The sequence below is a fragment of the Hevea brasiliensis genome, chromosome 3 (genome assembly GCF_030052815.1).
Source record: "Hevea brasiliensis isolate MT/VB/25A 57/8 chromosome 3, ASM3005281v1, whole genome shotgun sequence".
Lineage (NCBI taxonomy): Eukaryota > Viridiplantae > Streptophyta > Magnoliopsida > Malpighiales > Euphorbiaceae > Hevea > Hevea brasiliensis.
The window spans coordinates 99,558,423-99,585,778 of NC_079495.1; the positions used below are offsets into that span (position 1 = coordinate 99,558,423).

At 34.6% G+C, this 27,356-nt stretch overlaps 3 protein-coding genes across 7 annotated transcripts; 1 reads left to right on the forward strand and 2 right to left on the reverse strand.

Annotated features, from left to right (window-relative positions):
- Nucleotides 1-686: 686 nt before the first annotated feature.
- Nucleotides 687-14,628, forward strand: LOC110641484 (selT-like protein). Of its 2 annotated transcripts, XM_058144158.1 has the most exons (5): nt 687-958; nt 1,055-1,155; nt 2,203-2,521; nt 14,172-14,305; nt 14,444-14,628. In XM_058144158.1, the coding sequence occupies exons 1-4, from the start codon at nt 785-787 to the stop codon at nt 14,286-14,288; spliced, it is 711 nt and encodes a 236-aa protein (XP_058000141.1). In that variant the 5' UTR covers nt 687-784; the 3' UTR covers nt 14,289-14,305; nt 14,444-14,628. The 2 variants fall into 2 exon arrangements, with proteins under 2 accessions (XP_058000141.1, XP_058000140.1); XM_058144157.1 differs by having other exon boundaries at nt 688-958; nt 14,172-14,628.
- A 16-nt stretch (nt 14,629-14,644) lies between these two features.
- On the reverse strand, nt 14,645-17,706 carry LOC110641483 (UPF0481 protein At3g47200). Of its 4 annotated transcripts, none has more exons than XM_021793208.2 (4): nt 17,580-17,697; nt 15,557-17,471; nt 15,230-15,270; nt 14,645-15,157 (listed from the first exon to the last, which is right to left on the reverse strand). In XM_021793208.2, the coding sequence occupies exon 2, from the start codon at nt 17,469-17,471 to the stop codon at nt 16,170-16,172; it is 1,302 nt and encodes a 433-aa protein (XP_021648900.2). In that variant the 5' UTR covers nt 17,580-17,697; the 3' UTR covers nt 14,645-15,157; nt 15,230-15,270; nt 15,557-16,169. The 4 variants fall into 4 exon arrangements, with proteins under 4 accessions (XP_021648900.2, XP_021648903.2, XP_021648901.2 ...); XM_021793211.2 differs by having other exon boundaries at nt 15,230-15,289; XM_021793209.2 differs by having other exon boundaries at nt 15,230-15,314.
- A 4,809-nt stretch (nt 17,707-22,515) lies between these two features.
- Nucleotides 22,516-24,156, reverse strand: LOC110641471 (PHD finger-like domain-containing protein 5A). The gene is made up of 2 exons (XM_021793195.2): nt 24,041-24,156; nt 22,516-23,199 (listed from the first exon to the last, which is right to left on the reverse strand). Exon 2 carries the CDS (start codon nt 23,168-23,170, stop codon nt 22,838-22,840), a length of 333 nt encoding a protein of 110 aa, XP_021648887.1. The 5' UTR covers nt 23,171-23,199; nt 24,041-24,156; the 3' UTR covers nt 22,516-22,837.
- Between the last annotated feature and the right edge of the window lie 3,200 nt (nt 24,157-27,356).

Genomic DNA, 27,356 nt, shown 5'->3' on the forward strand with positions numbered 1-27,356 from the left:
GGCATAAAAATATTAAAATTAAATTATAGTGTAAACAAACTCTTAATTTTTTAATCTTCTACCAAACACACTCCAAGAGGGCATTTAATATGAGGTTAATAAGGGGTAATTATTACTCTTATAATTTTTAACCCTTCATTGATGTTGTTTGGATACTTAAAAGAGACTATACTAACTTTTCATCTAATTAATATTTATACTTAAATGTTAACTTTGATGGAATATGTTAATAATGACTAATTGTTAAATACACCAAAATACCAAAAAATAGTACTCCATTAGATACAAAAAATCAGTTATTCTTATTTTTAGGAAGGTAAACTCATATTTGTTAGAGAGAAATGCATGTGCACTAAGTACATATAATAATCTCTCAATTGATAATTATCATTTTTAAAAGTTAAAATTTATAAATATGATATTTAACTCTTTAATTTTTAATTTACTACTAAAGACATCCTTCTAATATTTTGATTATACTAAACAATTTTGATTTCACAAAATAATGAGGGATTTTAACTGACTTTATAGAAACAAAAATTAATTAATTTTGGCATTATATAGGACTTCAGAATAATTTATCCAATTAAAAGTTCTAAATTAATTAAATTAAAAAATTAAAATTCATTTTAATTAAATATTGTGAAAGAAGAGGACATTCTTGAGCTTTCCTCCATTTACATTTCGTCTTCCTTGAGAAGCCCATTTAACGAAACAGCCCACGTCCTTTGCTCGTGTCGCCTCTCTGTCTGGCTTCTTTCTGCGTCTGTCGTGTCACTGGAAAATGGATCGATCTCAATTTCTGCTCTTAGGTTTACCAATCTTTCTATTTTTCACCGACGTTGTTAATCTATTTACGGTACCACCACCGCCAAAATCCGCTCAAAATGATCTTAGCAGCTTCCGATCCAAGCCCAATTCAGTTCTCCACCAACAGCCCCTTCAATTTCCAATTCAGGTTCCGTTAAGCTTGCCTCTCCTCTGTTTTATATACATTTACAATGCTTTATTGTTATCCAGAGAAAATTTTCGTAATGCCTTGCTAAAACTGCAGAAATCATCGTCATCCGCTATCGGAGGAGTAGGCGGCGGCGTTGGTAATATTGGCTTTGGCAGCACCATTAATATCGACTTCTGTGCTTCTTGTTCTTATAGGTATCTCTTGCATTAATTCCATTTCTGTCGATAATGAATTGCTTTGGTTTATTTCTGGTTAAAAGATTAATTATGTTTATTATCTGTTTTTTATATTGATTTTGTTCAATTAAGTGCATGAATTATGAAACTTTTTAGAATAAGTGCATTTGGAGCATAAAATCAATGTAGAATTAATATTATCCATCTCTGATCACATTACTGCCAGTCTGCCACCATGTTTTCATATGCGTATCTTGTTCCTTTAATAATGCTCATTGAAACCTGTTGAATTTGACGCATTAAAGCTCGGTACCAATCCAATATAGCTTATCAAGACTAACAATTTCAGCAATAAAATAATTTCATTGCTTCTTCCTAATTAATTTGGCCACAAATTAGTAATAAGTTCACTATTTCTAGGACAAAAATCATGAGGCAAAGATTTTGTTCAAATGCCCGTACATTAACACTAATGTTGATTGGCATGGGAATATTGACAATAATGTAGCAAATAAGGGTTTTTTTATTGTTATTTTGTTCAAATCAAATTATATATTACTTTGTCAATTAAACAATAAAAGCAATCCAAATCTTGTGGATTGGATAGAACAAAGTGAAAAAAGTATTAAAAAATCAAAGTAACCATAGAAGACACAGGCAAATAATATTAATTTTTGATTAATTTTGTTGAAGTTAACAAAAGTGGTCTTCAGATTCACCAGATGTACTTGATTGTAAAATATTTCAAAATTTTACTTAATTGAACAAAATTAAAGCTCAATTCAAATAGAAATTTTGAAAAGTTTTTCCAACATTAGCATCGTAATCCCTTCTTTTAATAATTTTTTTCTTGGCGCTAATTACAAATTTGGATAAAAATAGGAATGATAATTAATAATAATAAGCATTTTTAAAAAAAAAAAAAATTTCAAATTATATGTTTTCTTAATAATAACAAGCAATATTTATATGTTTATGTGTTTTCTTAATAATAACAAGCAATCTTAGTTGAGTTGAGTTGAGTTTATGTGTTTTTACATGCAATTTATTGTTTGCCTTTGGCAGAGGAACTGCTGTAACTATGCAAAACATGCTGGAAACACAATTTCCTGGTATTAATGTAATTTTGGCGAACTATCCTCCCTCATTTCCAAAGCGCTTACTGAGCAAAGTTGTTCCAGTTTTTCAATTTGGAATCATTGGAGTAATAATGGCTGGTGAACAAATTTTTCCAAGGTTAGGATTTGCAGTTCCACCTCCTTGGTACTATTCTTTACGTGCAAACAGATTTGGAAGTATTGCGAGCACTTGGCTTTTTGGAAACTTCATTCAATCCTTTCTCCAGAGTTCTGGTGCTTTTGAAGTATATTGCAATGGTGAATTGGTAAGATCCCTTCTTTTGTAATTTGTAATGCTATCTTTTTCTCTTGAGAGCAAAATCTTTTGCCTTCAGTAGGTGTTTACTTGTTTGGATAACTTGTATTGATGCATGTGATATGGTCCTGAGTCTGAGATTGAGTTATGGATCTAAGGACTAGTGGATCGAATAAAGGATTGAGAGCTTTTGTTCTTTAACCACTTACAGTGAAATAAGTTAGGGCTCTTTAGAGAGAACCCTGAATCTTTGAATTGTAAGGACTTGAGCCTTTTGGTAAAAATAATTCTCATAATTTCATTCATAGGCTGAATGTTTTATTCCTTTTAATTAGAATAGAAATAGGAATTACTAACTATATTCCTATTTAGATAGGAATCCTTATATATTCCTATTTTGACTAGGAATACATAATATTGTTTTACTTGGACTAACTTATTATGTAAGAAAACTCCTTGACTTTTGTAGCAATCTAACTGACTTGTAGCCCTTTCTAAAGCTTGCTTGGCCTTATTATGTCTCTCAAAAACTTTCACTTCCCAATTTTTGGTAGTTTTTACTAGCCCTTTCTAAAGCTAGCTTGCTTGAGCTAACCGAAACTATCAATGTCTTCCCAACAAGCTTCAGCTGGAGATAAGCCTTCCCAGTGAACCAGTAGTTTATTGCTGTTGTTATGCATTCTTGCTCCTAACATAGCTTGCAAAAATGGAGGATGAGCAAGCTGTTCCACTGGAGGAATTTGGGGCTCCTCAAGTTCCAGTTGACCATGAAATTTCTTCAAACAAGATACATGAAAAGCTGGCTGTATCTTGGAATAAGGGGTTAATTCTAATTTATAAGCCACTGGACTAATACTGGTGGAAATGCGAAAAGGCCCATAGAAATTGGGAGCTAGCTTCCGTTGTCATCTCCCAGCCAATGAAAGTTGTCTATGGGGCTGAAGTTTTAGATGCACCAAATCACCAACATTAAACAGATTTTCATGATGATTAGCATCTTGCGTAGATTTCATTGTTTGCTGTGCTTGTATCAAATGTTCCCGCAAATCATTGAAAACCTGATCACGATCCGTTGGCGCATAATCAACAGCTTGTAGTTTAGCATCTTCTGCATAAGAAGATAATTCCTGTGGTGGAGGATGACCATATACTAGTTTGAAAGGAGGACAACGTAAAGAAGTGTGAAAGCTGGTGTTGTAACAATATTCATCCCATTAAACCCAATCAACCCATCGCATAGGACAATCATTAGTAAAATATTGCAGATACATTTCACTTATGCGAGTAAGGCTTGTAAGGTTGAGGACCATTATGGTTTGGAAGGTTGAAGGAGCATTAGTCAAACCAAAAGACATCACCTCAAATTCCAAGTGCCTGTGATGAGTTCGAAAAGCTGTTTTTTCAATATTGGAGGAATGCATCCTTACCTGATGATATGTGCAGGGCAAGTCTGATTTTGTGAAGTATTTAGCACCATGTAATTCGTACAACTCGCTAATTACCAGAATAGGAATTTGTCCTTCATGGTCTTAGCTTTCTAAGCTTGGTAATGAACACAGAAGCATCATGCATCATCCGATTGTTTTACCAATAACATTGGAGGGGAAAGGGGTGACTGACTAGTTTATGATTCCATTGGCAAGCATTTCAGCACACTGTCATTGTATCTTATCTTTCTGTGCTTGGGGATAATGATAAGGCTGTACAATTACAGGCCTGGTCCCTCGCTCTAAAAAAATTTTATGGGCATGAGTACAATTAGGTGGCAGCCCTTTGATTTCCTGAAATAAAGTCATCAAATGCGGCCATTACTAGTTGAAACTCTGCCTTCTTATCAACCAATTCCAGTGTTGCAGAAAATGGAGGAGCAGGTTAAGAGTGCAAGTGCAACCCCTTTATTCCTAATAAATCAATGGACTGCCTCTTATAATTACAACCCATTCGCAAAGCTGAAATGTCCCAATTAATGGCCCAAGTGTCTGCAACCAGTTCATGTCTGGAACAACATCAAAACCACTCAAAGGTAAAATATGCAGGTTATAATAAAATAATTGGTTGCTAGGAGCAAAGGAATTTCCTGCCCAAGCCTAAAGTTTGTACCCTTTCTCTGTTAACTACTACAAAACGTAATCCCTCATACTTACCTGTTCAGACACAAGGGCAGTATCCATGAAACTATGCTTACTTTTGGAGTCGATTAAAATGAGCAAAGGAGTTCCATTAATAGTACCCCATACCTGTATGGTTTGCAGAACTGGTAATTGTGCGAAGAGATTTCTTGGGTTCTGCAGTTACTCCCCCTTGTTCCTATTCCCAATTATCTTTTTCAAATGACTTGAACCAAAAAAGCCATTTATATTGATGCCCTTTGACATAATGTTATGTTACGTAGAGAAGGAGAAAATATAGAAATAAGGAAAGGTTTATGTAATTGGGCTATTAGTGCAAATTAGAATTGTAGAGGGAAAGTTTGTTAGGTCTATTGAGTAGTTGTTAATTGTTTGGGAGGGAAACTATGAGCAGTGACAACTGCAGTTGTTAAAGAGCAGTTATTAGGGAATTGGAGGAGAATCTGTTATAAAAGGGAGATGAAACACCTATATTAGACATTCTGAATTCTGATCAATAATATTCTCTATCTTCTCTCTAAAATTCCCTTCTCTCTCTCTCTCTCTCTCTCTCTCTCTTCTATTCTATTATTTCTTCTCTTTCTTCTCTGGAATATCTACTATTAGGGCTACTACCTAACATTGGTATCAGAGCTTTGCATCCAAGAAATCAGTGGGTAATTTTTCCTTAGGGGTTGCAGCCATGACTAGATCTGTTGTGATAGGCCCAGAGATGGTGCGGATTGCAGAATTGGAGGAACAAATGAGGAATTTGCAAGAAGCAACTCAAGGGAATGCCGAGGACCTAAATGATTTCAAGAAGGAGATGAAGGAGGAATTAAACAAGACTTCTTTAACAAATAATGCCATTCTGGAGGACTTGCGACAAATGATGATCACTCATGTGGTGGAAAGGAATAAGGAGAGCAGTAGTTCAAATGAGGGGGGAAGATTGGAAATCCTGATGTTAGGGTTTTTTGGTGAAAAGGGGAAAGAAATCATCAATTCTGATTCCAATGGAGTGACAAGTGAGAATTCCTTACCAATGCCTAAGGAAACTCTGAATCTTCTAGGAAATTCTAGTTCTGTCATGGAATCAGGCATTCAAAGCATTACACTTGGAGTGTTTAGTCCTACCCCAGAAGCAATTAATACTGATGCTTGGACTAAGGATGAAGATGAACAAAATTTTGAAGAGAAAATATGAAGATCTCTTAAGCATTTCAATAGTCAATCAGATGGTAATAATGATCAAGATCCTACCCTCAACCTGAATTCTTCCATAAGAGATGGGTGCCTTGAAGAGGAATCATTTGGGATTCAAGATGACATACGTATCAATAGTGCTGATAAAAATATTGAAATCTTAAAAGGTATGCTTCTTGGCCCTAGACTTGTCAAAATTTCTGGAAACAAAAAGGTTGTTTCCCTTGCTGAGAATGTTTTTATTAAAGGAGAAGACATGGAAGTTTATGAAGAAGAGAAGTATTGGAATCTTGGTGGTCGCATATTTGAGTTGAGATCATGTAATCATATCATACTCAAGGAGAATGAGTTTGAGATCTGGAGAAGACAGAGGAAAAAAATAAATTCCTTGTCGAGGGATGATTGCATTGGAAATTTGTGCTGCAATGACAAAGTAAACTGCAAAAGTGTTATGAGATTTGATAAAAAGAATTCTGCAGAGAGCATTTTTCCTTTTGCTGAAAATGTTAAGGAAAAGTAGGAGATGGCTTCCATTTATGGCTGGACATCAAGTGGTATGGTGATCTTAAAGGAACAAAAATTGGAAATTTGGAGAAAACAAAGAAAGAAAGTTAGCTCTTTGTCAATTAATAGTTCATACTTTCATGTGTCTTTCTCAAATGGAAGTTCAGACCTAGTCTTTTCTCACTACCCATGATTTCATTCATTGGCAACCAGGGGCAGTTGACATCTGCTGCAATTCTCCAATATGATCATATTGGAAGAGGAAAAAGAAAAAGAAAGGAAGGAAGAAAGAAAGAAAGAAAGAAATTCTAGTTCAAAGTGCCAGCTTAGGATGCCACTTAGGAAGATACCACATTTATCCAAAACTCAATTTCTTGACTTCCAGCATTCTTGGGGTCAAGAATGCTTTAATGGAGAGGGTATTGTTACATAGAGAAGGAGAAAATATAGAAATAAGGAAAGGTTTATGTAATTGGGCTAGTAGTGCAAATTAGAATTGTGGAGGGAAAGTTTGTTAGGTCTATTGAGTAGTTGTTAATTGTTTGGGAGGGAAACTATGAGCAGTGACAGCTGTAGTTGTTAAAGAGTAGTTATTAGGGAATTGGAGGAGAATCTGTTATAAAAGGGAGATGAAACACCTGTATTAGACATTCTGAATTCTGATCAATAATATTCTCTATCTTCTCTCTAAAATTCCCTTCTCTCTCTCTCTCTCTCTCTCTCTCTCTCTCTCTCTCTTCTATTCTATTATTTCTTCTCTTTCTACTCTGGAATATCTACTGTTAGGGCTACTACCTAACATGTTCATCACAATTAAAGCAGAGGCCTTTAGCTGCTTATTCATCTATTTCCCTCTTGATAAGCTTTTTATAACCAGATTCTGGGACACCTATCCAATTTAACTCACAGAATTTGTATTCTGAGGGGATACAGATAAATTAGGCAGTGCATGCACCGCACCCCAGCACCCACGCACCCCCCCCCCCTCCCCTTCTCTCTCTTTCCCCCTTCCCCTCCCCCTCAACCCTCTTTCATTTGTATAGACATGCCAAACTCATGGCATTTCTGAGATCAATGGGATTTTGCGACTCAACTTCCACCACAATATAGTCTTAAAGACACTAGTGAAGATTTGAATCTCTTGTTCTGCGGACAGTGTGTTTGTGTGGGTTGCAGCAAGTTGTTCAAACTTGCATTGGTTGTCCTCAACACTACATTCTTGCCATAATTTTGAAAGCTCCCCTAATTTTTTACCGTGGATTGGAGGCCCAAAGTGCATTGTTACTGTACGTTTTGAAGTCTTCCCAGGTGAGGTTTGGTCAGTCCTCTCCAATTTGAGAAACCAGAGCTGGTCGTCACCCTTGAGGTGGAAAGAAGTCAATCCCACCTTGTCTTCTGTTACATACTATAAAAGAAAGTATAATAGTAATAGGAAGGGGAATATTGGAGGGAAAGGAGCAAAAGTGTATAACTGATTCTGTAACAGAATTGGTAACTGCTATGTTTGACTTTAGAGAAAGTAGTTATTGAGTTGAGATATAAATTCTCAACAAGCTAATCTGTAGAGCTATTCAAGAATTACCACAGAAATAATAATTCTCAATTCTCTCTGTTAGGGTTCCTTAACCCTAACATTTGGTATCAGAGCTATCAGATCCAAGAATCAGTGGGTAATTGGTCCCTGGAAGTCGGAAATATGACTAGATCAGTTGTAGTGAGTCCAGAAATGGTGAAGATTGCTGAGCTGGAAGAACAAGTGAGAAATTTGCAAGAAGTTTCTCGGAATCTGCAAGAAGTGGCTTCAAGAACTGCTGGAGATCTGAAGGAATTTAAAGAAGATATGATGAAGAAAACTGAGGGTCAGAATGTTATCTTGGAGGAATTGCGAGCCTACATGAGTGCTGGAAGGAGTAAGGAAGTTAGTAATTCTGCTGAAGGTGGAAGTAGATCTGAAAATGTTGAATTTCAGTCAGTTTTGGGAAATGGGATGGGTTTATTACCTAACCCTACAAGGATCCAGAATTTACAGAATATAGGTAACTCTAATAACCTTGGAAAATTTTCTTTTATGGAAGGTATGCCACAGATTTTGCCCAAGATAGAGTTGGTTACTTTTGATGGGAAAGAACCTAGGGCTTGGTTGAGAAGGTGTGAAAAATATTTTGAGATCTATAAGGTTCCTATTGATCAAAAAGTACCAATAGCGAGCCTGTTTTTGGTGGATAGGGCTGATGCATGGTTCCATAATTGGAATAGGGGTGGAGTACATTCTTGGGAAGAATTTGAGGAGGGAATTTGCAGTAGATTTGGCGATGAAGGGCTAGAGGATTTAGTAGAGGGTTTTATGAAACTGAGGCAGGAGGGATCTTTAGAAGAATATCAAGATGAATTTGAGGAATTAAGAATAAGAATTGAGAGATTAATGCCTGAATTAGGTGAATCTTATTTTCTGTCCGCTTTTATGGGGGGTTTAAAGGATGAAATTAGGTTGGTTGTTAGAATGATGAAGCTGCTTTCCTTATCTCAGCTATAGAAGTAGCTAGGCTTCAAGAACAAGTGTTGGAAGTCAAGAAAAGCCTAAGAATACAAGCAATTTTTCCAAACCTTTTAGAAGCCAATCCATCGCCCTTTAACTCCATATCGACTAATTACCCAAACCAGTATGCCAAGCCATATCGACCTATCAAAACCCTCCAAGACCACCAAATTTTGACAAATCCAACCCTACAACAATTAAAACTCACCCAAGACCAACTCACCCAATCCATCACTGCTTTTACTTTATCTTCAAGATATAAACCAACAAATTCTTTTTCAAATCCTGTTAAGAATCAGCCTAAACCATGTTACGTATGTGGGGACAAGTATTTTCCAGGCATCAATGTAAGCGTAAAACATTAAATGCAATTTGTTCCGTGGAGAAGAATGAGGATGGAGGTGAAGAGGAGTGGTTTGAAGCAGAATGGAGATAGAGGAAAGGGAAAATATGGAAGACAACACTCACGGTTCATGCAATTGGAAGGTAGTCATGGCATTGATACAATAAGGATGTTGGGGCTTCATAAAAACAGGCAATTGGTGATATTAATTGACAGTGGTAGTACCACCAGTTTCCTTGACAAAAGAATAGCTAAAGAATTGAAATTGGAGTTGGTTTCAACACCACACACTGCTATTACAGCAAGTGATGGGAGGAAGTTAGGGTGTGATTTACAATGTCAAGAATTTAAATGGACAATCGACAATAATGAGTTTAATTTTGATTTGAAGATTCTGGAATTAGGGGGTTTTGATATGATATTGGGAGTGGATTGGTTAAAGAAGAATAATCCAATACTATTTGACTTTGAGTCATCAACACATACTATTACTTGTGGAAGGAAGATCGTAGTTTTGCATGGAATTGGAGAGGATAAGCTCAGTGCAGGCTTTGGTATTCTGCCAATATATTGAGGAAAGATGGTAAGGATTTTCAGACTCCTTTGTTTTGTGTTATGCATTCTGACCACTCCTTGCTATCAGCTACATCCAATTTTGGGTGTGATGAGAGACTGCAACAATTACTCCAGAAATATAGCAGCATTTTTGAAGAGCCTCAAGGGTTACCACCTTTTAGAAGTCACAATCATGCTATTCCTCTAAAGCATGATGCTCAGCCTGTTAATATTAGGCCTTACAGATACCCCCATTACCAGAAGACAGAGATTGAAACATTGATAAAAGATATGCTCTCCTCTTCCATCATTCAACCTAGCACTAGCCCCTATTCTTCTCCTGTTCTTTTAGTGAAGAAGAAAGATGGGACATGGAGATTTTGTGTTGACTATAGGAGACTTAATGACTTGACAGTTAAGGATAAGTTTCCAATCCCTATTATTGATGATTTGTTAGATGAATTGCATGGGGCTGTGATCTTTTCTAAGATAGATTTGAGGGCTGGTTACCATCAAATAAGGATGAAGGTGGATGATATTCCTAAGACTGCTTTTAGGACACACCATGGGCATTTTGAATTTAAAGTGATGCCTTTTGGGCTCACTAATGCCCCTGCTACATTTCAGGCCTTAATGAATCACATTTTCCAACCTTTCTTAAGGAAATTTGTACTGGTATTTTTTGATGATATCTTGGTTTATAGTAGGGATATGGAGAGTCATTTGGAGCATTTGGGACAAGTGTTTGAGGTGCTGCAGGCCCAACATCTTTTTGCTAAACAATCTAAATGTTTCTTTGGGCAAACTGAAATTGAATATCTTGGGCATATCATCTCAAGACAGGGGGTTGCTACTGATCCAAAAAAGATTGCTGCTATGATAAACTGGCCTGTTCCTATTTCAGTGAAGGATCTCAGGAGTTTTTTGGGACTTTCAGGCTATTATAGGAAATTTATCAAAAATTATGGGGTTATTTGTCAGCCTCTAACTGATCTATTAAAGAAGGATTCATTTCACTGGAATGCTATTGCTCAAAAGGCTTTTGAGAAGCTTAGGGAATTAATGTCTACAGCTCCAGTTTTAGCTCTGCCAGATTTTTCTAAGCCATTTGTTATTGAGACAGATGCTAGTAATTGGGGAATGGGAGCAGTGTTGCAACAGCAAGGGCATCCTATTGCCTTCATTTCTAAGGCTTTTGGGCCTAAGAGTAAGGTTTTATCTGTGTATGAGAAGGAATTGCTAGCTATCACTTTTGCAGTAAGTAAATGGAGACATTACCTAGAACAGGGTCAGTTCTTTATTAAAACTGATCATGAAAGTATAAAATACTTACTTGAGCAGAGGTTACATACTAATTTGCAGCAGAAGGGTATTTCTAAATTGTTGGGGTTGAACTATAAGATACTGTATAGGAAGGGAATTGAAAATAAAGTGGCAGATGCATTGTCAAGGAGGCCTGCAGACTTTCATTCTTGTGTTATTCAATCTGTGGTAGTTCCTGCTTGGATGCAGCAATTGGTGGGAAGTTATGAAGGGGATGATAAAGTTAGAGAGTTAATTCAGAAGCTCTCTTTGGACCATAATGCTGTTGCAGGTTATCAGTTGAAGAATGGTGTCCTATATTACAACCATAGGCTATATGTAGGGAATTCTACAACTTTGAAGCATACCTTATTGCAAACTTATCACAATTCTGCTGTGGGAGGCCATTCAGGGATTAATGTCACTTATTTGAGATTGAAGAGGTATTTCTTTTGGCCTGGTATGTTGAAAGAAGTGATGGAATGGGTAAAGTCTTGTGATGTATGTGCAAAATGTAAGGGTGAAACATGCCCTTATCCAGGGAAGTTACAGCCTCTTCCCATTCCTTCCCAAGCTTGGCAAGAAATTTCTATGGATTTTATTGAGGGTCTCCCAAAGTCAAGAGGTAAAGATACTATTCTGGTAGTAGTTTGTAGATTGACAAAGGTGGCACACTTTATCTCTCTGTCCCATCCTTATACAGCAGCATCAGTAGCTCATGTTTTTCTGGATACTGTCTTTAAACTTCATGGGGTTCCTCAGGTAATTACTTCAGACAGAGATAAAGTCTTCACAAGTCTATTCTGGCAGGAATTATTCAAGTGTTTGGGGGTTAAATTGGCTATGAGTTCAGCTTATCACCCTCAATCAGATGGTCAAACTGAAAGGGTGAATCAGTGTATTGAAGCCTATTTAAGATGTATGGTTCACTTGAAACCTGCAACATGGGTGGACTGGTTATCCCTAGCAGAGTGGTGGTATAATTCTTCATTCCATAGTGCCATCAGAATGTCACCTTTTGAGGCTCTATATGGGTATGCCCCTCAATTCTTGCCTATGTTTCCTTTTGATGGTGTGAAGGTAGGAGCTGTAGATACCTTCATCCATGACAGGCAACAGCTTAGTTCTCTTCTCCAGGCCAATTTGCAACAGGCTCAGAATAGGATGAAGCAGCAAGCTGACAAGGGCAGATCTGAAAGGGAATTTTCTGTTGGAGATTGGGTATATCTGAGATTGCAACCTTATAGGCAAACCTCAGTGGCACTGAGGCAGAATTTGAAATTATCTGCTAAGTTTTATGGGCCATTTCAAGTAATTGCTAGAATGGGCAAGGTGGCTTACAAGTTACAATTGCCATCTTCTTCTACAATTCATCCCGTTTTTCATGTTTCAATGTTGAAAAGAAGGATTGGTGAGGGGATCACTTCAATTTCTGAATTGCCTATTCTGCAAGAAGATCAGTTTGTAGTTTTTCCTGAGAAGGTATTACAGACCAGAGTGGTTTCCAGGGGAGATCAGAAGGTGGAACAAGGACTTATCAAGTGGTTTCAATTGCCTGAAGAGGATGCCACCTGGGAGGATAGAAGTTTTATCACTGCTCAATTTCCAGAACAGCCACTTTCTTGGGGACAAGAAAGTGCTGAAGGAAGGGGTATTGTTACATACTATAGAAGAAAGTATAATAGTAATAGGAAGGGGAATATTGGAGGGAAAGGAGCAAAAGTGTATAACTGATTCTGTAACAGAATTGGTAACTGCTATGTTTGACTTTAGAGAAAGTAGTTATTGAGTTGAGATATAAATTCTCAACAAGCTAATCTGTAGAGCTATTCAAGAATTACCACAGAAATAATAATTCTCAATTCTCTCTCAACTATCCCTCTCTTCTCTCTCTCTCTTCTCTCTCTCTCTTCTCTAATTTTCTCTACTTCTCTTATAATTCTCTGTTAGGGTTCCTTAACCTCTTCTTCCGAGATGTGCTGGAGATGGAAAAAGCACTTGCACCTATTCTACATGCCCAAAGGGTCTCCTTGTCCATTGAAGCTTGGAAAATAAAGTCTAGCACACCGAGGAATGTACTAACCATCCTCTGTTTTGCCCAGATTGGTCTCCCTCTTGGTGCAGGAATTCCCTTTGACTTGGTTGTCGCGTTGTTGCTTAGCTACGCTTACAGGGTGCTTCAATGTTCACAGCTAGAGGCAGCAAGCGCTTGCTTGTACTTGAGGTAAATCTTCAGGAAATCCTCAAACTGCTGCTGAATGGTACGGTCTCCCATAACTCCTTGCTTTGATGCCAAGTTGATAAGGCCCCGAGTCTTGGATCGAGTTATGGGTCTATGAAATTGTGGATGGAATAAGGGGTCGTAAGGACTCAATATGATAATTTTCTTCATAGGCTGCCTCTTCTTCAATAGTACAAGGAATGTCTGATTGTTCCTAATTAGAAATTTAGGATAGAAATAGGTTTTACTGATTATATTCCTACTTGGACTATGAATCATTATATATTTCTATTTTGACTAGGAATGCATAATATTGTTTTATTTAGACTAACGCATTAGGTAAGAAAACTTTCTGACTTTTGTAGCAATCTAACACTTCTCAATTTGTGGCAGTTTGCGGCAGCTCTTTCCTAAGCTTGCTTGACCTTGTAACATCTCTCATAATTCGTAAACTTTCAATTTGCTGCTTATATCAGCATGTTTATATGTGTCTTTCTGTGATGGTTTAATTTCCTCTATGATTATTGAACTTTATTTGCCAGATTTCAATATGATAATTGAATTTTATTTTGATTTTATTTTAATAAGATTATTGGTACTTGATTTTGGTAGAATTGTAGCCAAATTTTATATAATAGCCAAGTAGAAATTTTCTAATTTAATTTCATGATTAAAGCTAAACTGCTGGACTTTTCTTACATGGCAACATAAAAACTTTTACTATAGCTTTACATAAAATTTTAGTTATGCCAACTTTATTGAAACAAAATCAAAGTTGATATAAATTGAAGTTCCGTAATAAGTTCAATAATCATGGGTGAAATTAAGCCACATAAAGATCCATATTTGCATGTCCTCATTATTGTTTCTCACTGGATATTGTAGGTTTTCTCCAAGCTGACAGAAAACAGGTTCCCTGGTGAAATCGAGTTGAGGGATCTTGTTGGCAAAAAACTTGCTCATACAAGAATTGTTCATGGCGATGGAAGTGTCTTGTCTTAGTGCTCTGACAAGTCGACGTGAGTTATCTCTGACAAGTCGATGTGAGTTATACTTCTCATATGCATGATGCAGGAAGCAGATACACTAATGATGGAGAAGATATGGCCTCTTTTTCTGTTCCTTACTTCTGCAGTTCTGCTTCCATTCATTCTCAGGGCTGGCATTAATTGTGATAGGGACTTAACAGTTCTCCTGAAGACTTTTTTTTTTTTTTTTTAATGAAATTGGAAATAATTTTCAATTTTATTTATAATTTTGGGATATTATTTGTGATACATTGTCTGGATTACCAGATTCATTAATAGTGCAATCAATAAATGAAATCTTCCATTTCGTATCAGATTAACAAGGGGGAATGCTCCACAATGAAAATTCACTATTCTTTCGTTTTGATTCTGAACAGGAAATGAAAAATCTCCTGTGCAGGGAATGTAAAAATAAAAATGCTGGAAGCAGCAGTATTTACCGAAAAAAGAAAAACCTGTGAGATAACATCATCTGCTTTACATCATAGATGATGAAAACTCACTCCTAAATTACAAGTACTTAAATATAAGCTACAATTTCAACTGTTAAAGGGGGACCGTAATATCCTGCGATTTAAATGCCTGGGATAAACTCCTATATTCCTGAATAAATCAATCAGTGAGAAAATTAAGTGACAGAAGGGAATATGGTGAACCTATATTAAGCTCTACAGCTTCCTGACTATCTGTAACAGCTGGAGATGATTCAGAGAATGGAGGCCTCGAGAAAATGCCCTCTACGTGACTAAAAATGGAGTGAGGTGTTGGAATAATATACACTGTCTGCTCTATTTTCCCTGATTTAAAGCCTTTGACGCCAGCTAGAATCCGAGGTTTAGTAACCTGTAGCAACATATATAAGCTACAAAAGAAAGATGATATAAATATGGAAAAAGATTTATTGTTAATTTGGACCTGCTGCTTCTTCTGATTTGAAGAGAAACTGATGGCAGTATCTGCAGCAGTAGCAAGGACCTTATCATAAAACAAAGAAGAGACTCTGGAATTTTAGGGGAAAAACAAAACAACAGTGAAATCCTGTTAAAATTTTGAACATCTTGCTAGTATTTTTGTCAACCATTGTCTAAGATAACTGAAACCATTTTCACCAGACAGTAGTCAGAAGAAGGCCATTTCACACCCATTTACCCACAGAATCCTCAACATTAGAAGCAAACCATTTAATGAATAATGAAGAGTGCCTAACAAGCAATAATCTCAAAAATTCGAAAGAAAGGATACCAATGTAATTAGACCATTGTCAGAACTCATCATCTTCTCCATGTTTTGAAGTTCCACCTAAGAATTGACATTAAGGAGCTTTCTTTCACCAATTCAAAATGTGGAAAAGATCTGCCCAGGTGCAGGTATCACCAACATCAATGAATTGCCCTTAAGAATGATAGCTGGGAGGGATTTAAAAACATTGGAAAAACGTTATGTTAGTCAAGATTCTTATATAGCATAACTAGCTCATAAAACAGACTTGACTTATGCATTGTTTTTTGGATTCAGGGGAGGGGGGAACCCAGAAGGAACCAGCAAATCAATTGAGCTGTCTATACGCGGCCACTGAATACCCTGCAGATTGGACCCAAAAAAATCTCCAACTTCATCAGGCGGAGTAGGCAACAAATGCAATCCCATTTCAGAGGAAACTGCTTATGAATTGTTTAGCACATGTATGATAGGAACTGCACATTTTTATTACACAAGCTTTCATGCATTTAAATTCAGAAAACGAACTCAATAACAACGAAGAACTAATAGTACCTGCATACACATGTAATTTTAAAAAATAATTAAAAAAAAAAAAAACAATTTTTCATGACAAGAAGAAGCAGGAACTAGGCATCTATTTATAATAAGAAAGAACCGTATACACAGTTTGAGTCCAGGCGAGAAGGAGCAGCATGATAGCAGCCAAAAAAGAAATGAAAGCCCATGGCGTGTTAAAATAATTGTCCCATAAATTGGCCATCCACTGATTCCACTTACTCATCCACCTATTCCATTTGTCTTCGCAATGCTTGTCTACATCTTCCACTATATCAGCATAGAGAGCTCTGTCGCAGAAGACATTTTTCCCAATCTTATTGAATAAAATTGCAATGGTTTCATCGTCAACCTTCCTGTTCACAATGATCCCCCGGCTACGAAGTATCTCCACATCCTTTGCAGAATCGATGACGTCATCCATGAAAGCAATATAATTAGAGAAGTATTGTGGACCTCGGGAAGAGGTTAACTGCTCGTAGGCAATGAGATTTCGCCAGAGACGCTCTGTTTCATCTCCGATTCGTATTTCTGGGATTTCAATTATTCCATTTTTAAACTTTATATCAAACAAGTTATTAGCATCCACAAGACTCTTGAACTTAATCCCTGCCTCTGTGAGATCTGTGGCACAGCCTATAAATCTTTTTTTCCTTCCACCATTTTCCAAAGCATCACTCACTCCTCTTGCATCGGAAGGTTGCCAGATGTTATGGAAGAATCCCAGTAGATTCATGAACGTTGCCAGATTGTCTATCGGCGCATGCATTCGCCGTGGAAGAAAAGGCCCAAAGACATTAAAAATAATCCGAATGAATTCCACTTCTGTGATGTTTGGGACGAGCAACTTCAGTATGAATAATGGAAGTTGGTTTTCAAGTAACAACAGGTCCACCATTAATCTATTCAACATATGATTCGACCCTATAATAACGTCTATTCGATCTATTGGATCAAATCTATACATTCTGCATAGAAACTCAATAATAAAGCAGCCATCAAGAAGCATCATTTCTACAAAATTTTCTGTGGTATGTGAGACAGGTTCTGCATAGCTATTACGAGCATTTACCTCCAAATCTAGTATGATTTGGACATACCTTGACACACTCTCATCACTTCGAAGAAGGAAGCTTCGCAGATATCGTAGTTTGTGCTCTTCCATGGCAATTAAATGAGGTTTACCGTGGTGAAGAGGACCAATTGCAACAATCTGCGGTTCATATGGATCATCATTAACGCTTCGTAGATGATTAGGCACTTTGAAAACGCAACTAGGACAGGGTACATATGATATAAGCATTTCAAGCTTTTCACAAATACGACGCGTTACAACGTCTACAATGGCCTTGTCAGAGTCCGCTTCCCCGCTTATCTCCATCTGTTAAAAGCATCAAATTTTAATTTATAACAAACAAATTCATTAACCAAAATCATGAATCCATAGATTAAAAAATTGGCATGCATCGAGTAACAGCTAATTACTTACTGGTTAATTTGAAGAATATAACTAATCCACTGGGATGGAAAGAAGTGAAAATTTGAGGATTACTTATTGTGCTTTCATTTGCCCTGCATATCCATGGCTACCCACAAGAAACACGGTTACTACGGTAAGGGGTAAATGGCTTCAATTATGAGAGGGAAAGTGCTCATTGACTTGCCATAGATGGGCCGTTGTATCAGGTGTGACTTCGATGATGAAAGGGAAAGCGCTCACGGACTTTGCCAGGTTCATCGGAACCAAAGCTTTTAGGTAGGGGTGTTATTTTTGGTGTATTTGATCTGAATCTTAATAAAATAAAGAATAGATTCGAATTTAAAAAATGTTATTAGATTCTATTCGAATTTAAATTTTAAATATTAGATATTTATTATATAAATTTATTTATATAAATATTTAATTAAGTATAAAATATATAATTTTTTATAATAATATTTATAAATTTTTATATATTTTATTTTATATAAAATAAAATTTAAGTATTTTATAGAATAATTAAAATTTTAAAATATAAATTATTAATCTAAATAATTTTTTATATAAATTATTAATTAAAATATTTAAAATTAAACAAGTTTGAGTTTTTTTTATTATTTTTAGTAATAATAATTGAGTGTGAAATAAATTCAGATAAGTTTTAATTGAATTTGAAATAAATTTGAGTTTTAAGAATATTAATTAGGTTCAGGTTCAGTAGGATGGTCTTTGCGAGTATTCTATTCATTCATTTTTACTTTTGAATGAAGAAAATTGAGAGAAAAAGAAAAGATAATAAAAAAAATTAATTTTTTTAAGAGAAAAAATGTTATTTCTCAATTTTTTATAATAATCTAATTTAATTTAGTGCAATGGATAAAAATGAGTATTATTTATAGTAAAATATTTAAATATTTTTCTATAATATAATAGATATAAGAAAAAAAAAATTACGTAATAGTTATTTCACATTTTTCTTCTCCTCATCTATTTTTTTTTTTCAATTTCTTTTGCACAATTAAGATTCAAACAAAGGGATAACCTCGCAATGTCTAGTTTTGAACAAAATGCTGGTAACAATGAGATAATGGAGAATCGCTGGATCTCTAAGAACCAGCCTTCTCATTCGTGGTTCAAGGCTTCAAGCTCAACACTGACGGTTCCTACAGAAGTAATGCGGGTGTTGCAACAGGAGGTGGAATCATTAGAGACAATAATGGCAGATGGATTCGCGGTTTTAGCAGGTTAATTTTTACAAATTGTCTTTCAACTTTGAGGGTTGTTTTATTAAAATCTTTCAAATTCAATTTGTATTAAAAAAATACTTAAATTTTAATTTACCACAATCAAAAGTCCTCCAAACTACTTTGCAATAGTTTCTCTAGTTAAAAGTTGATGTAAACATGCTATGTTGGTATCTTAATAATAAAAAAATTTTCTTCTTATTGTCTTTCTCCTTCTCTCTCTCTCTCCATAATGCTTCTTTATCCCCCTTCTCTCCATTCTCTCTCTCTCTCCAACATCGCCCCTCAACATAGCTTCTCTCTACCAACCCCCTTCCCTACAATTAGGAGTAAGCAGATTTCGGTTCAAATCAAAAAATAGAATCGAATTGAATCAATTCAGTTCAATCGGTTTGATTTTAAAATTTAATCGGTTCGATTTTAAAATTTAATCGGTTCGATTCGATTTTATATTATAAAAATTTCGATTATTTAGGTTCAGTTTTGAAGAGAAAAAAATCGGTTAAACCTAACCGAACTGAACAGTAATTTTATATATTCAAATCGAATCAAATCGAACCGAATTGATTTTTGAATTGATTTATTTTTATGGAGAAAAAAAAAAAAAAATATATATATATATATATATATATAAATTATTTAATTTTATTGATTAATAGTTATTAGGTTCAAACTAAAATCAAAATTAGATCAAATAACTTGAAAATTAAGTCTAAATTAAAAAATCAATAAAAAATCAAAACCGATCTGTTTGAACCGAACTGAACCGAAATATAGCGATTTGGTTCGATTCAATTTTTCATTCATTTTGGTTCGATTTAATTTCTAAAATATGTAATTCGATTTTTATAATTTAATTCTGTTCGATTCAGTTTGAACCGAATACTCACCCCTACCTACAACAAATCCACCCCTGCACCACTTTCTCTGCCATTATCATTAACCTAAGAAATATTTGATTAATGAGATTGAAGATGATTTTGATGAGGAAGATGGGACAATGGAACTGGTCCAAATTGTCATTGAAAGAATCAAGAATATGTTGATCCTTATGAGTAACACCGGAAGTGGCCATCGTGCGTCCACTGAGGTCATTCGCGATGCTTTCAAGCTGGAATATGGTGATAAATACAGGGTATGTATTAGTTTCTGTTTTTCCTCTTTTTTTCTCTTTCTTTCTAGATCTTGATCTTCTTGGATTTGGGGTTCAATTGTTACAAACTATGCCAATAGTATGTTTATTACATGCCCTTTTGCTTCTTCTTGGACTTATTTGGATTTGTTTTGTTTGCCTTTCAATTTTTTTGTTTACGGTATTTTTATTTCCTCTATTTTGTCCGTAATGGGTATATAGATTTTGGATTTATCTGTTTGTTCCTTTCCTCTCTTTTTCTCATTAAGATGACTTCAATCAATTCCTCCATGAAATTTCCCATCTTAGGGTTATTAAAACACCAAGAGAAAATATATATGCATGTTAAAGAAACATTTCAATTCCCTGTTGTTTAAAAAAAAAATCCCCTTTAATTGCATAAAATTGTCTCTTTAGTTATGATTCAACTTAGCAGTTGAGAATTTTGGTTTCAAATAATCGTAAAGGATGTGTGGAAAGAGTAAACAGATGGCCATTGAATGACATGGAAAGACAATACAAATTCAAGGTGAAACATGTATAACTATGAAAGATTGCATTTCATGGTATCTATCCAATATGGTATCACTCATAGATTGTCTCTTGGATTTCGCAAATACAGGTCACTCGAGAGCTATCAAGGGTGGACATTTTTGGGAGTTTGGTGAAACAAATGTAGAATTGTTTCAATTTCTAGTTTTTTAAACTATTAATAAATTTCACTTTCTAGTTTTTTGAGTGTTTTGATAAATTAATTTGTGGATTGTGTTTTTGTTTCTCTGTTGATTTTGATTCATTATATGGATAGAAAAAGAGAAAGGAGATGATAGAAATTAAGGCATGGAAAGAGAGATTTTTTTTTTTTTATTGTTAAAATGTCAATGTGGCATGGTCACCTTAACATCTCCTTTGAAAGACCATCAAAAAATGGTGTAAAAGACTTTATGCAGAACTAAATTAAAATTGAAAATTTTTTATCATATAAATCAAAATTTTAAAATATTACTTAAACAACTATTAAAGTTTAAGGATAGCAGATAAAATTCAACTGTTTTACCATGAATTTGGGCAAATGCTCAGTTACTGGTGCCGTGCTGAAACCCGTGCCTTTCTGGAAGCATCCATCTCCCTTAATTTTTCATTTAAAATATGATTTAAAAAAAAAATTGAAACGTTTTATATTTTTTAAAGAATAAAAAAATAGTTTTTTTATTATTAAATAAAAATTTTATTTTTTTTTGTGGGTAAAAATAAGGGTTCTTAAACGAAAACATCATTTCTAATTAAGCCAAAAATTTGAACTTAATTATATCTTTATCAAAAGTTTGAGGGCAATAAGGAATCATAGATTCCTAACCGACGCTGTGATTTCCATATGGGCCTCAATACTAAAATACCCACACAACACAACAGAACGAGGTAATGCAGACAAGAATGGAGAGGGGATCCAACTTTAATCATTGGCTGGGTGCTCAGTGGTCACTTGCTACAATGGTGCTGCTGGCGATGGCAGCATCAGGCGAGCTCGGGCTACCGTCCGCGGGACAACGATAACGGCGGTCTTTTAGGGAGCGAATTGGAATGCAGGCTCAGCTCTGCGACAATTGCTAGTGATGAATTACAATTAGCGCAACTCACGCAGCAGTGCCAACTGCCAAGTTGCCTATAGCTGGCCCCACTCTATTGACCTTTTATTTTTTAACAAGCAACGAAATTGAAGGAAATCAGAACTGAAAATAAGCTTATACTGGCTTGCCCTTCTGCTCACACTACAAACCCATGAACGTTAAATACTACTTGGACACATTAGTATTATACTATTTTCAGGAAAAGACCAAACAGGCATAAACTATGTTTGAAGGTAAATGCCATTGGATTGACTCAGCCTACAATTCACAGCAACTAAGATGCATGTATACATTTTTTTATAGTAGCATCACACAGTACCTGAACATTCAATAACAACAACAACTAAGCCTTAAAAAACAATTACAGACAATTCATTTAAGCTGCATCTCTGCACTGCAATCTTCAAAGACGTTTGCTGGGTTTGGACTTGAGAACCCATTATTGCAAACCAGTTATAATTGTAGCATTCAGCAGCTAGACATTGCACTTGCACATTCCCGATCAAAAGATGCAAGTTAAGCATCAGAACAATGAATAAAATAAAGGATTTGATTTAACATGTTTTTTAACAGCATTGAATAATGGCAGGGAAGAAAAAAAAACAGTACTTAACCCCAGAATCAGTAGATAGTTAATTCCTGGTGCCAGATAGAAGGATTATGCACATTATGGCAGCATAAATCATGATTCAGAGGTTGCTGCTCAGGTTGAGTGAAGTTGCAAATGCAGTAATAAAGAATCTCTACCTAATGCACTTGAGTCCAACAAAAATTCATGTTCAAGCCAGATGAGAACATTTGATTTGTGGATGATGTTGCGCTCAATAACAGTAAAAATCACAAGAAAGCTCAGGCTAAAGATGTCGCTACTAAGGTTGAATGAAGTTGCAAGTGCAATAATAAAGTAGCTCAGCTTAATGCACAGAAGTCCAAAAAAAAAATCACGTTCAAGCCAGATGAGTACATTTGATTCATGGATGATGGAAGATGGATAATGTTGCCCAAAATAAAAAATCATAAAAAACAAGACAAATGCCCTCCAACAGACTTGAACATCTAAAAGTACAATGAATTGTAAAACTAGAATACATTGTAACAAGAAGGTACCAAAAACATTCCCGATTGGGAACTCGAGGAAACCGCATTGTATAACTAAAATACTGCAGCAAATTGAATCTCAAAGGAGATGACTAACATTAGAAACGAACTTACACTCACTGCAAGCAATTTGCTACCAAGCAGAGATATGACCACCCATGATTGTCATCTCTTCTTGAAGCCATACTTCTTCCTTTCATAGAATAGATCTGTTTTTGCACTTCCCAAATTGACAATTTTCGGACATCCATCTCGGTCTTTCTCCTGTTGAGTACACTCTTTGCAGTAATAAGCATCAGATATACCCACCCCTCCACATATAACACACCGACCTTGGAAGGATCCATAGTTGCATTCATCGCAGACCCGCACAAGCGTGCATGGACGCACATAAGAATCGCATATTACACATTTACCATCACACTTCTCACATAGCCGTCCAATTGCAATCCCTGGTTGCTTCCGGCACATTATTAAATCAGGATGATGTTTTGCCATTCTGTCTTAGCTTCCACACCACAAGTTCTCTGCATGTATCAAGTGTGAAACTCATGTATAATATATTTGATATTAGCTAAAAAGAACAACAAAAATAAAATAAAATAAAATCATAAGCTGGCATTCTAGCTAAGCTAACAAATCAAGAAAACGGCTAAAAATGATTACTCAAGATCTGTATACAAATAAACCTTCAGTAAAGCACTAAAAAACCAAGACAACTAAATTTTCTGATACAATAACAATAATTTTTCCGGTTTTCACTGCTTTGCACAGAATCATATTCCGGCAACAAATTACAAGGTTGTGATTTGGGAATGGCTTAGCCCATAAAGTTGCAAGTTTCATTTTCTAGACTAATCACGGGTCGGATTCTGACAAGTGACAAGCTAAGAAGATCAACCCAGTAAAAAAGTAATAAGCTGGCAACTATTAATCACTTAAAACAAATCCATGCTTCAAAGTACAAGGAATTAAATTGAGTGGCCCCAAGAAAAGCTTCAGAGACGACTCAATTAAGTTGGGCCTCTCGCCTATACCTCTAAAAGCAGAGAATTTTATAATTTCTAAAATAACTGAGTTAAACAACGAGTCAACCCAGACAAAGTGTGTGACTGCTTAATTTCACATTTTCTGGCACTGAATTAGAATCATTATACTTTTTGTAAACTGAAGGAGAATAAAAAACAAAAAATAAAGGGCTTTAGGGAAGTATTTTCTGGGGAAACAAACAGGAGATAAATCTGAAAGATAGGGTTTTGAGGAAGTGAAGGGAGAAGTACAATGCAGTAGATGTTAAACTAGAAACACAGATAAGTTCTTCATTTTTCTGCTCAAGAATGGTAAACGAAGAAGGATTAGAAGTCGAACCTGATTCTTGTTTTTCCTTTTTCTTCTACTCTAATCAACTTCATTCCCGTATACCCTTCTTTTACCAGAGAAGGGTACCATTTATGCTACTGCTTTCTTCGAATTCATAATTACCGTTCTGCCCTCACTGGTTTTATTATTCAAAATTAAAATTTTTTACTATAACTAAAAAATAACGCACGTGTTTCAACTTTTAATTTCAATTAGCCTTTTATTATCTTTAAAGATATGGCTTTAGATTTTGAAGAATTTCGGTATTGGGGATGTAATTGTTTTATATATATTTGTTTGGATTGAGGGAAACTGAATTAAGAAAAAAAATTTAATTTCTTTAAATTTTCTTGTTTGAACATCAGATAGAGAGGGAGAAAGGAAGAGCAAAGCTGGATTTGATTAGCCACAGTTTCTTTTCAAAGATGTACGTATTGTTTCCATTAATGCTTAAAACGTGTATCAAAGCTGTAGCGCTATTGTTTGCTTAAATATTCTTGCAATGATCACAGGCAAAAACTTCATCCAAGCTACTGCCTACCTTCTTCATGATAAAGAGTGGCTAGTTTCTATTATGATAATCCAGAAAGGGATTTTGTCAGTGCACGCCTGCATGCGAGTGCGAGCAGCCATGATCTAACAAAAAGGTGATTGGAATGATAACATATATATAGACAGGAGTTATAGCAATGTCATGATATATCTGTGTGCTTAAACACCAACAGAAAAATATTGCATACAAAGAGTAATTTGAATCCATTATGCTGGGATGGTGAAGGACCTTTTTCTGTTGAGAGTGTAGTGATTTTTTAACCATTCCCCTCTTCCAAAAGTATTACAAATGGGATATGAATTGAAGGCAGTCAATGCCGAATACTTTTACAGGCAGTCAATGCAGTAAGATCTAATTTTTCCTTTCTGCTCCATTAATATTTTTCCTTCAGCACCTATGATGAAGTATCTGCTCACCTGGAAATGTAATAATTAAAAAGCTGTATTATATTGATAACTATAGCATGCTAGATCATATATTAATTCATAGCATATTTATTATAATAATTAAGAATTCATGTATGGTATCATCCATTTGTTTTTATTACCCTTGGTCTTGGTATTCTTTGGGTGCACCAGATGTTTATATACAATCTCTCATATAATACATGAAATCCACTTTCTGAAATTAAAGAAGAAACTACTTTTTATTTTTGTAGGAAGTATTATATTTTAGTGTTCCAGTGAATTTTAGAATCTTCCTAGAACTCCTATAAGATTTGATCATCATTATTACTCTCATATATTTTTTCACCTTCATACCATTAAATGAAGACATAATACAAATCTAAAGTAAAAGCACCGTATTACTCAATATTTTTACATAATTAGTAAATTCTAAATTGTTATAACAAACACATAAATCTGAACCAGACACAAATTTAAAGTATACACACAATCACACAATTAATTACATAATATAAAAAAGAGAAGAGGAATAACACATTTATGTTCACATGTAAGACGAAAGAAAAAGTTTTATTACGATACCTCATTGTACTTCCTAAATATCTCATAAATCTATTGCAAACGGCAAAAAAAACAATGCAAAACTTTAGGATCAGGTCACAATTTGAACCATGAAGACATATTCAAAATTTATGCCATATAAAATAATAAAAATAAACCGCTTGTATATACCTTCATTAATTACTAAGTACATGTTAGTTATACATAGAAAAAAGTATTAGTCCTAGTTAGGGGTAAGCATTCGGTTAACTGAATTAAATCAAATCGAATTTTCAACTAATTGAATTATAAACTGATTCTAAAATTATTAATCGAATCAAATCGAAATCGGGAGAAAACTGAATTTTATAGAAACCGAAAATATTCAATCGGTTATAATCGAATTAACCAAAAAAATAATATATATTTTATATTATTAATTAATTATATATTAATAAAAATATATTTAAAATTTTTTTATTTGTAAAAAAATAAATATAATTTAATATTAATAAGAGAATAATTATAAGTTAAATAATATAAATAATATATTATTAATAAAAGTATAATTAATATATTAATTAATAAAAATTTAATTAGTTCGGTTAATTCGGTTATTAAATTAAAATTAATTGAACTGATAATCAAAAGTTTTTATAATTATTAATTGAAAACTAAATTAAATCAAATTTACTCTTATAAAATAATTAAATTTTATCAATTTAATTCAATTATTTAATTATAATCAAATAATGAATGCTTCTTCTAAGATATCTATCGCTATTAATCGGCTCATATGTAATCACCAAAAGACGTTGACAGATACTGATAAGGGTATAGTAATTGAAAGATAAACAAGCCACACAACCGATCAAATTACAGTTATGGTAGTTAAAATGTTAGACATTGAAGTGGATTGTGTGTCTTTACAAGTGACCCTACATTTGAAGATAGCACATTTGCCAATTGCCAACGCATGTGTTTAAATGCTGATAAACACATTTCTTTTATATACCACCATATTAACCAACTGAGCGAGACATTGCTCCTCACATCTTGCATTATATATATATATATATATATATATATATATATATATATATATATATATATATATAAATTTAAATTTCAATAGTTATGATACTAAAATTATTATCAAAATTAATGATATATATCAAACTTGAATTTCAATTAAAGTTAAATGACTGTTAAATTAATATCGGTCTCATTTTTTAATTAAATTTAAATTACCAAGTACAAGAATATTGAGAAAGAACAAATTTCTTCTTAATCAAATTGAAAAAAGAAAAAAGAAAATGCATTCAATTAATTAACTATCATTTTCAATGTTAATTAGACAATGATTAACGAAATAATCTGCTTATGCTCTGATTATTATAATGCCAAGCGGCTCCACGATTGGAACCTCAAGTCTACCGATTCTTTCTGATAGGAACCTGATACTTTGAGGTCACTTGATGTAAACATCGTAAGGCTAAATCCCATTCCCAAGCGACAGCATCCTCCACACCTCCGCAATCCACATTACTCAAAATTTCAAATTAACTAATCATTAATGATGTGCCATTTTATCCTGTTAATTCATTACGAGATAATCAGGTTAATTTTCCTTGATCAATCTTCTTCATTCTTGAATTTTTACATAATTTCTCCTGTGCTGTGTGATTTAGCTTCTATTGATTGACTTTCTTCATGTGAACAGATCATGCGGCAATATGTGCAGTTGTTATGTCTATATCAAACACATAATAATCTTTTGTGCGAGGCCAAAAGATTAGCAAATTTTCTCTGTTACTATTATTTT